Source organism: Mandrillus leucophaeus, unplaced genomic scaffold, assembly GCF_000951045.1.
Source record: "Mandrillus leucophaeus isolate KB7577 unplaced genomic scaffold, Mleu.le_1.0 Scaffold420, whole genome shotgun sequence".
Taxonomy (NCBI): Eukaryota; Metazoa; Chordata; class Mammalia; order Primates; family Cercopithecidae; genus Mandrillus; species Mandrillus leucophaeus.
Genome location: NW_012104477.1, coordinates 186,427 through 197,485, shown reverse-complemented (window position 1 = coordinate 197,485; position 11,059 = coordinate 186,427). Strand labels below are relative to the sequence as shown.

At 47.1% G+C, this 11,059-nt stretch overlaps 1 protein-coding gene across 1 annotated transcript in view; it reads left to right on the top strand.

Annotated features, from left to right (window-relative positions):
- The first annotated feature begins 5,801 nt into the window (after positions 1 to 5,801).
- LDHA (lactate dehydrogenase A) overlaps positions 5,802 to 11,059 on the top strand; it is an 11,751-nt gene continuing 6,493 nt past the window's right edge. Inside the window, exons 1-4 of the mRNA XM_011992961.1 lie at positions 5,802 to 6,141; positions 6,354 to 6,503; positions 8,925 to 9,042; positions 10,358 to 10,548. Coding sequence (XP_011848351.1) covers positions 6,079 to 6,141; positions 6,354 to 6,503; positions 8,925 to 9,042; positions 10,358 to 10,548 — 522 coding nt within the window. The 5' untranslated portion in view covers positions 5,802 to 6,078. The remainder of the gene's footprint in view (positions 6,142 to 6,353; positions 6,504 to 8,924; positions 9,043 to 10,357; positions 10,549 to 11,059) is intronic.

The window sequence follows — 11,059 nt, the reverse complement described above, 5'->3', positions numbered from 1 at the left end:
TGGACCTCCCGAGGTCAGGTGATCCTCCCACCTCAACCTCCTGGGTAGCTGGGACTACAGGCATTTACCACCATCCTCAGCAATTTTTTTTTTTTTTTTTGGTATTTTTTGTAGAGATGGGGGTTCACCATGTTGCCCAGGCTGGTCTTGAACTCCTGGGCTCAATCTGCCTGCCTCAGTCTTCTAAAGTGCTGGGATTACAGGTGTGAGCCACCATGTCCAGCCCCTCTGCTTCCTGGGTTCAAGCAATTCTCCTGCCTCAGCCTCCCAAGTAGCTGGAGATCACAAGCATGTGCCACCACACCCGGCTACTTTTTTTTATTTAGTAGAGACGGGGTTTCATCATATTGGTCAGGCTGGTCTCAAACTCCTGACCTCAGGTGATCCACCCACCTCAGCCTCCCAAAGTGCTGGGATTAGAGGCATGAGCCACTGCACCTGGCCAACACATTTTCTTTATCATCCATCTATTGATGACACTTAGATTGAGTCCATCCATATTTTAGCTATTGTGAATAGTGCTGCAATAGTCATGGGAGTGCAGATATTTGTTCGATATACTGATTTTGTTTCTTTTGGATATATACTCAGATTGCTGGATCATATGGAAGTTCCATTTTTAGTTTTTTGAGGGGCCTCCATACTGTTTTCCATAGTGACTGTGCTAGGGATTTTCCCTGTTGAAGAGGTCACATCCAAAGAACACTTGGTCAGATTGAGAATTTTGTTCTGTCCCCTGAAAGTGTTTTCTGACCCATTCCAAGGGTTCCACATTGTTCTCTGACTTTAGTACAGAAGTTCTACTGTTTGGATTGTATTAGTCAGGGTCCTATATTAGTCAGTGTTCTCCAGAGAAACAGAACCAATGGAAGAATAGATATAAAGAGATTTATGAGGAGGAATTTGCTCATGTGTTTATGCAAGCGGAGAAATCCCATGATCTTGCCATCTGCAAGCTGGAGAGACTCAGGAAAGCTGGTGGTATAAATTCCAGTTTGAGCCCAAAGGCCTGAGAACTAGGACAGCCAATGGTCTAAGTCCCAGTCTAAGGGCAGAATACCAAGGTCTCAGCAGAGACACCCATTGGCACCCACGGCCTCTTCTGAACCTGGGACTGGTTTGGGCCCCCTAGATAACTTCTTCCCCTTTGTATGGAGTGGGGTGGGGCAATATCCTATAATAGAGAGAAAATCATAGGCTTTGGGGTTAGTCAGCAGTGGTTTAAATTTTCAGTCAACATCACTTACTAGCTGCACAACCTTGGCAAAGTCACTTACCTGTCTGAGCCTTGGTTTCTGTATCTGAAAAATGGGGATAATTACGCCTACTCCAAAGGATGAGTATGGGGATTACCTAACTGGCTGCTGGAACCATAGCAGATGCTCAGTAAATGGTATTTGTTTTATTCATATTTGTGGAGTCAAATACTGGCTGTTGTTCTGCCTAAGAAGCCTGAGCTGTGCTTGGAGCAAGCTGTTGCTAGGCATCGTGAATTAGGGGAATGAAGACTCTACCTAGTTTATCTTCACAGGTCATCCCAGAGTGCCCAGACCCAAGCCTTTTAGGTGAAAACTAATTCATCTCCCCAGCCAACTTCAGCTCCCTGCCTTCTGCACCCTTCTTCCCAGCAGCAGAAGTCACATTTGGTAGGCAGGCAGGGGCCCAGCCCTGACTGAGAACATTGCTGCAAAGACTGAGGAACCGGAAAACACTGTGGCAATCTGCCGTGCCCTGAGGTACTCTGAAGAATCAGTGGCCCACCCCTAACCTTTCCAGCTGTGTGTCTGAGGTAAGAGCCCCATTTCAGAGCCTAGAGTGATCTTAGAACCTAGAGTGATGGCAAAACTATGAGAACATGCGAGCATGCCCTGCTATTTTTTTTTTTTTTATGATGCTGCCAGGCTAGTCTCGAACTCCTGGCCTCAAGCAATACTCCCACCTCAACCACATTGGTGCTGGGATTATAGGCATGAGTCACTGCACCCGGCTCCTTGTGCTATTTTGGAGCTGAGTAGAGTTTTCCGTCAAAACCAAGAAACTCAGTTATGGATCTATCTCAGAGCTGCACTGGGCTGGTGCTGTAGGTTCAGGGAGTAAGTAAACCCATCCATGCCCTTGAGGGGCTCACCGTCTGGTAGGGGAGCATAGCCACACATACCTCTCTTGCAAGCTGGTTTGAAAACTGTACCGTCCAGCTGTAGCGGGCAGAGAGCAAGGCAGTACCAGTTCTGTGTGTTGGCTGTCCTGCGTGCAACACAGAACACTTCTGTGACCAGATGTGTGGGTTGTTTCCACCTCACCCACTTCCCGACACCAAGCAGTTCTCCAGGAGACACCAACTGGGTGTCCTAGAATTCAATTCCATCCTGATACTGTCCACCCGCAGATAGTGTCAGATTCCACAGGTTAAGAGTGCCATCCCACAAGGCTGCTTCCCCCTTCAAACACCAATCTCAAGATACAGACGAATAGCTGGATAGAAGAGATGCAAAGGCCAAGATATGCCCCCTCTAGGTACTTCATCCTCTGAACACTTCCAGAGTTAAGCAACTCAGAAGCTCATCAAATCTTTTTCAAGAGTTTTATAGAGTTTAATTGCCAGCCTCCACCCCTTTCCTAGAGGTTAGTGAGTTGGGCTGAAAGTTCCAGCCCTCTAATTCCCTAATCATGTGGTCTTTCCCATGACTGGCCCCTTCCTGAGGCGATCTAAGACTCCTAATTCATTAACATTAAGTCAGGGAAAGAGGCTCTTAATAAATAACAAAAGACACTCCTATCAGAAAATTCAGGAAATTTTGGCATACTCAAGGGCTTACCAAATATATTTCATAATATACCCCACAGTGGGAAAGTACTGGTACAAATTAGAGATGAAGGAGGGCGGGCTAGGCAATGGAATCAGCAATAATACAGGCCCAGAGGTAAGTATGATAAGAAAACAAACAATTGAGCTGGGCACGGTGGCTGAAGCCTGTAATCTCAGCACTTTGGGAGGCCAAGGCGGGCAGATCACATGAGGCCAAGAGTTTGAGATCAGCCTGACCAACATTGTGAAACCCCGTGTCTACTAAAAATTACAAAAATCAGCCGGGCGTGGTGGCGCGTGGCTGTAATCCCAGCTACTCAGGAGGCTGAGGCAGGAGAATCGCTTGAACCCGGGAGGCGGAGGTTGCAGTGAGCTGAGATCACCCCACTGCACTCCAGCCTGGGCGACAGAGCAACTCCGTCTCAAAAAAAAATTTTTTTTTTAATAATTAAAAAAAAAAAAAATCGCAGGGCAAGTGAGCGTGCTTGTAGTTCCAGTCACTTCGGGAAGTCGAGGTGGGAGGATTGCTTGAGCCGGAATGTCAAGCTGCAGGGAACCATGATCACGCCACTGCCCTCCAGCCTGGGTGACAGTGAGACTCTGTCTCGAAATATACCAAGGCAAACAAACAAACAAAAAAACCAAAACCAAAAAAACAAACCACCGACAGTTCTTGGGTATGGCTGAGACTTGAGATGAGATGCCAGTGGGGTGGGCAGTAGGAAGTGCAGACTAAGATGTAAATTTGAACTGAGTCACCCTGCAAGGCCTGAGAGGCCAAGGCTTCACTGTGAGTGAGGAGCTGGTAGGCTTAGCAGCAGAGGGAAAAGCAGCGTCAAGTTTTGGAGGTCACTCGACTTAGGCAAGAACAGACCGACTGACTGCTAGGCATTTTCTTCCTTTCGTTCAACAAGTATTTATGGAGTGCCTATTACGTGCCAGAAGCTGTTCTGGACACTGAGAAACAGGGATGAAGAATAAACAGATCCAAGCCTTCCTGAGAGTAACCTCCCCAGGTTTCATGGATGAGGAAACTGAAGGTCGTCCTGACTCCGTCATGGCTCCGACCCAGGCTTCTGTGGCTGGAGGGCAGCACCTTACTTATAAGTTCCAGTGCACGTGGAGCAGTCTGCGGGTCGGCTGTCTGGCTGCGCGCGCCGCCTGGGCCTCTCCAGTGCCCCGCCTGGCTCTGCATCCACCCCCAGCCCGACCCACACGTGGGTTCCCGCACGTCCGCCGGCCCCCCCCCCCGCTGACGTCAGCATAGCTGTTCCACTTAAGGCCCCCCCCGCGCTCAGCTCAGAGTGCTGCAGCCGCTGCCGCCGATTCGGGATCTCATTGCCGCGTGTCCCGGACGACCGCCTGACGTGCATTCCCGGTACGGTAGGGCCCTGCGCGCACTGCGCCGGAGGGATGGGCGCGTAGAGCGAACTACCTCTGGCTCTGCTGGCCTCCGCTGCTCGCGAAGGGGTTCCTACACCCGGGAGGTGTAGGAGCTGCTTCCAAGAAGCGCAGCCCCGAGACCTCGGCGGTGGCGCACACCACGCGTGTGTTCGGAGCTCGCCGCGCTCTGCTTTTGCTCTAAGCGGGAACCATGGCTTCTGGCCGTGCTGGGGAACCGAGGAGGTGGCCACACCCAACCAGGGGTTGAAAGCCAGGGTGGATGCGGAACAACGAGATGATAGGCCTTAAGGGTGGGGCATGCGGCTGGGCTCGAAATCGGCGGGCAGTGTAAAACTCGAGGTCCAGTTCCTGGAGCCCATAGAGCCAAAAAAGCCTCAGCTTGTCCGGGGCGGGTTCTTGGAAGCCGGAAAGCGGCTGAGTACCACGCGGCTTGCATTTTTCTCTTGGGACGCTCGAGAGGTGGGCTCCGTGAGGGCAGCTGCTGCCTGCAGATTACAGGGAGCACTTTGCGCATTTAAGGAGCTACTGGTGTATCTCGGGCTGCGTTAAGCACGGCGCATGCAAAGATGAAGCAGGCAGCATGCCAGCCCTCCCGCACCTCACGACGTTCAGTTGAGTAGGATCCGCCGGTACCAACTCTTTAACAAATGGGGAGACCTAAAGCTAGGAGACAGTCAGGGATCTTTAAGTTCCCAGTGAGTAGGCGGCAGAGGTGAGGAGTAGAACTCGTTTTTGCCTGTCTCTCGCCGCTAGACGCACCCTTCCCTCACCCCATGCCCTCCCACCTCTGCCCCTATATTGAAGGTAGCATTGGATCCCGGGGCCGTTAGTGAAGCTAGCAGGTGTCCGCAGGAACTCCCTTCCCCCTGCCAGGCTAGAAACCTTACAAGGCTGTCTAGAAATAGCAGTGATTTGTAAGGAGAGACCCGACTCCAGCGTGGTGGCTCTGGGCTGCCTGCCTAGAGGTCCTCTCGGGTTTTTGCCCTTTGGAGTGGTGTCAAAACTAGACGTGATACTTTGGGGATGCAGCCTGTGATATTCCTTCCAGCGAATGCAGTGCAGGGTTGGATTAACACGGTGGAAAGAATTCGAGGGTTCCATCAAGTAGCTATTAACTCTAGGGCTGCAGGCCTCAGGTCCTCTGCAGCTATTTCTACACTCCCTGTACTCAAACAATTTCTTCATACTGGGCCTGACAGGCCTTTGCAACAAGGATCACGGTAGAAGCCACACCGTGCGCCTCCCTCTGGGTTGGTTAACAGGCCCTGGTTTCTAGTATTGAGATTTAAAGTCTGGCGCTGACTGCGCGCCAGGCCTGGGAGGCTGCCAGCTAGGCTTCACGTTGCTCGCGTCTGCTTCGGGGCATTCATTAGGTCTGAAGTCTGAATCCCAGCTCCCTCCGTCTCACCCACTGAGCTGGATAGCTCCAGATTGCCTCTGCTTGCGGGCGGGGCTTCTCAGGCTTCTGCCGTCTGGCCCGTTGCCCGCTTCCCAATGGCGGGAGGCCGCTAGGGTGATCGGCTTCGCCCCTGGGCTCTGTAATGCGCATGCGCACGTACACAAGTTTCCTGGGCCCGCCCATCTTCCGGATTTGGGCGGGGCGTAAAAGCAGGGCGGTCTGAAGCCGCAGCTATTAGTCTGATTTCCGCCCATCTTTCCGAGCGAGGAGAACCACAAAGCGCGCATGCGCGCTGATAACCGCACGCTTCAGTGCCTTGGGCTCGAGCTTTGTGGCAGTTAGTGAATTTTCTGCACATACCTCTGGTTTTTACTTGAAGCCTGGCTGTGTCCTTGCTGTAGGAGCAGGAGTGGCTCAAAGTGATCTTGTCCGAGGAAAGGCCAGCCCCACTTGGGGTTAATAAACCGCGATGGGTGAGCCCTCAGGAGGCTATACTTACACCCAAACGTCGATATTCCTTTTCCACGCTAAGGTATGGGCCTTCACTCTTCACCGACCCTGTCATTAGGCCTTTCAACTCTCTTTTGGCAACCATTAGGTTTTTTTCCCCTCCCTTTTTAGTCATCTCTTGTGATTTTATAGTGGCAAATACCCCCAAAGGAAGCAAAATAGCTTTTAAAAAAATCTCTTGGTTAACAAACATTAAAGAGGATGTAGTGACACTAAGTGTTTTTCCCCCTATAGATTCCTTTTGGTTCCAAGTCCAATATGGCAACTCTCAAGGATCAGCTGATTCATAATCTTCTAAAGGAAGAACAGACTCCCCAGAATAAGATTACAGTTGTTGGGGTTGGTGCTGTTGGCATGGCCTGTGCCATCAGTATCTTAATGAAGGTAAGTGAGAATCTACCACACTGGAAGCCCATACCTTGACCCCGTCCTCTGCCCCCACTCCCACCCCTAGAATTGTATTATTACGTTTCATATAACAATATTTAGATTTATGCACTCATTCAGGTAACTTTCTGTGAAACAAAGTTTGGAAATATGATGATACACCAAAAGTGTATTTGAAATTAAAAACAATCAAAGGTCATCAGGCTGGAGACCCAGTTCCTAAAATTCATTATTCTGTATTAACATGCATGGATTGACTACCAATGAAAAGGAAGGGTCCATGACTTTAAATGAGCCAAAATTCTTTTAAAGTGATTTTTGAATTGAAAATGACACATATGGTAAAATTATATGGGAAGTCTTAAGTTCTACCCAAACCTCATTGCCCCTGTGCCTTAGGTAGCAATTTTGTTATCAATTATGGAACTAAAATTTAATTAGAAAAAAGAGAAATTGTGAGTAAAGCACTCCTTATTACACTATTGAAACCTGATTTATATTTAAAAGAAATTGAGGCAGCTTACAACATGAAAATGTCTGAGGCCGGGTGCGGTGGCTTATGCCTGTAATCCCAGCACTTTAGGAGGAGGCCGAGGTGGGCAGATCACGAGGTCAGGAGATGGAGACCATCCTGACTAACATGATGAAAGCCCATCTCTACTAAAAATACAAAAATTAGCTGGGTGTGCTGGCACACGCCTATAGTCCCAGCTACTTGGGAGGCTGAGGCAGGAGAATTGCTTGAACACGGGAGGTGGAAGTTGCAGTGAGCCAAGACAGCACTACTGTACTCCAGTCTGGGCGACAGTGAGACTCCATTTCAAAAAAAAATAAAAAATCTGAAGTTCAGATGTGGGGTTTCTAATACAAATGAATTCTGGGTTCTGAATAGAAATGGATTCAAGTGAGAAGGGACTAAAGGCAGAAATGAGCTATGAAAAGGCCTTGTAACAACACGGGTGACTCTACATATGTTCTTAGGAAAGGCCACATAATACACAAACTTTTATTCCTTACCCACTTGATGAGAAATTGATGCTGTTTTCCTCATATCTACAAACCGCCTATGGATTTTCTCTGTGATGGCCTCTGGCTCAGGTGTGGGTAAGAAAAGTAACTGCCACTCATTATATTGTAGATGATTTAGGGGTAGATCTGCAGCTCGAATAACTTTTTTGGTAATGATAGACCACATCCATTTGTATTAAAGCTGTTATTGGTGCTCCTGGCCTGAAATGCACCTATTAACTTTTAGAGTTGCAACTATAAGGACATTTTTTGCCAATATTATACACTGCGCAAACCTTTTTATCCATAACTGTTAGTATTGGTTCATACATGGAATCAACCAGGGAATAGTTCAGATTCCATCTCTGAAAGATGGGTGGAAATCAGACTTTTTAACTTATTTTTTGAGACGGAATCTTGCTTTGTTGCCCTGGCTGGAGTGCAGTGGCACGATCTTGGCTCACTTCATCTCCTGGGTTCAAGCAATTCTCCTGTCTTAGCCTCCCAGGTAGCTGGGACTGCAGGTGCCCACCAACACACTCAGCTAATTTTTGTATTTTTAGTAGAGATAGAGAGATAGGCCTTCACCATATTGGCCAGGCTGGTCTTTTTTTTTTTTTTTTTTTTTTTTTTTCTGAGATGGAGTCTCACCCTGTCGCCCAGGCTGGAGTTCAGTGGCATGAACTTGACTCACTGCAGGCGCCGCTGACTGGGTTCATGCCTTTCTCCTGTCTCACCCGCCCGCCACCACGCCTGGCTAATTTGTATTTTTAGTAGAGACGGGGGTTTCACCGTGTTAGCCAAGATGGTCTTAATCTACTGACCTCGTGATCTGCCCGCCTTGGCCTCCCAAAGTGATGGGATTACAGGCATGTGCCACCGCGCCTGGCCTGGCCAGGCTGGTCTTGAACTCCTGACCTCAAGTGATCCGCCCGTCTTGGCCTCCCAAAGTGTTGGGATTACAGATGTGAGTCACTATGCCCAGCCAGAATATTTACTGATTTCAAGTCTTGATACTGGTCAATATCACCTAGTTAAATGAATAACAACCTAACATTGGTGTGTAGGATGGAATTTGAGAGAGTAGATAGAGCAGTTTTATATAATTGAAAGTTATTCTAGCAACTGCCAATCCAGTGTTCTGCTTCCACATCTACAGTGATGGAACTCCTATAGAGCTTGCTTCAGTGGGGAGACAGGGCTGGAGAGAGGGTCAATGCTATCTACGTATGGAGTAATCTGTAAGTCAGCTTTTGAAATGGGGTGCCCTCTACTTTGAAGTATATCTTGATACTGTACTAATAAAGTAACAGAACTCTCCTACGCCAGAAATACAGAAATTTTTTCATGCTCCTCTTAAAATCTAGACGTGGCGATTTTCCATTTAACTAAATATTTTATGTCTTTTAGGACTTGGCAGATGAACTTGCTCTTGTTGATGTCATCGAAGACAAATTGAAGGGAGAGATGATGGATCTCCAACATGGCAGCCTTTTCCTTAGAACACCAAAGATTGTCTCTGGGAAAGGTTGATTTCAACAAGTTTATATTATAATCCATGCGACTTAAATTCTTTTTTCAGATGGTCTCTCTTTGTTGCTTAGGGTAGAGTGCAGTTGCACAATTATGGCTCACTGCAGCCTCGAACCCTGGGCTCAAGCAATCCTCCTTCCACTTCATTACCCCCTCCCCCTCACAAAGAAGCTGGGACTATAGGGCATGCTACCATGCCCAGCTAATTTTTTTACTTTTTGTAGAAATGGGGACTCACTGTGTTGCCTAGGCCTGTCTTGAACCACTGGGTTCAAGTGGTCCTCCCTCATTAGCCTTCCAAAGTACTGGGATTGCAGGTGTGAACCACTGTGCCCAGACTTAGACTTAAATGCTTTATCAGGCTTGAAATCCTAGCTCTTTGAAGATTTTGCTTTAAATGCAGGGTACAAGAGCCTGGGAAAAATTTCACTTGGGTGACTGTGAATATCAAAGTTTCAATTTCCAGTAAATGGTTTAAAATAGAAATCCAATTTGTCCATGCTATGGAAACCACCTGAATTAGAATGTAATGAGTAAAGCTTAAACCTTAGGTCTGTATTTAACCACATTGTGTTACTTTCTTGCCCCCACATCCTTTCACAGGCGCAACACAAAGTTGAGAATAGGGTAAATAAATGAGCCTGTTCAGCCAGTATTCTTGACTTGACCCTTTCACACTTAACAGCACCAGTCAAGAAACCTGAATGTGAGCCCAAATAGTGTCTACTTTTGTACCTGAAAATCACTGGCCACCTCGCTAATGGGCAACTCCCTTCATTGCTGGCTTAACTTTCTTGTGCCATAGGGTATCTAGAAGCAAAATATGCTTGTTAAGTGTAAAACTGTCTCTGCTTAGAAACAAGTCCCCCTACCACCACCAGCACCACCACCACCACACACACACACACACACACACACACACACCCCACACACACACACACACACACACACAAATTGCCTGTTCCTGGACTGATAGGACACGAGTTAAGTAAAAACAGGAGTATGGAAAAGTGTGAACGTTGAGCTTAGGTAACAAAAATTTTGAGGATATGTAAAAAATTAATAGGAGAATCAAATAATAAACTTGATTCCCTCCACCTCCCCCTAATTGCAGTGACATAACGTTACAACTTGACTAAAACTAGAATACAAGGAAGATATTGACATGCTCTTCCTCCATTTAAGAAATCATAATGATAAAACTCTAAAAACAACAAGAAAGGTCTGTGGGGCACTTATGTAACAACTTTTTGCTGCTTAGGTAAAATTTATTCTAAAGGCCTTAATCTGGTCATTTCCCTTTTCTCTAGACTATAGTGTAACTGCAAACTCCAAGCTGGTCATTATCACGGCTGGGGCACGTCAACAAGAGGGAGAAAGCCGTCTTAATTTGGTCCAGCGTAACGTGAACATCTTTAAATTCATCGTTCCTAATGTTGTAAAATACAGCCCGAACTGCAAGTTGCTTATTGTTTCAAATCCAGGTGAGCCTTTTAACTGCGTAAAAATTGACAAGCTGTAGTAAAACTGATAGTATATGATATGTGTGTATATATGTATTTTAATATTTTAAAATATTATTTTAAAAATATATATTTTGAGACGGAGTTTCGCTCTTGTAGCCCAGGTTGGAGTGCAGCGGTGCAATCTCGGCTCACTGCAACCTCTGCCTCCTGGGGTCAAGTGATTCTCTTGCCTCAGCCTCTCAAGTAGCTGGGATTACACGCGCCTGCCACCACGTGTGGCTAATTTTTTATATTTTTAGTAGAGACAGGGTTTCACAGTGTTGGCCAGGCTGGTTTTGAACTCCTGGCCTCAAGCAGTCCACCTGTCTCGGCCTTCCAAAGTGCTAGGATTACAGGCATGAGCCACTGTGCCCAGCCACGCATGTTTATTGATTCATTTATTTTTCATGTTTCACTTCCCTTCTAAGGAGATTTGTGCTTTTTGTTTTTTTTTTTAATAATTAATTTTAAAACATTAAAGAGAATACAATGCCTTTAAATGTAGTT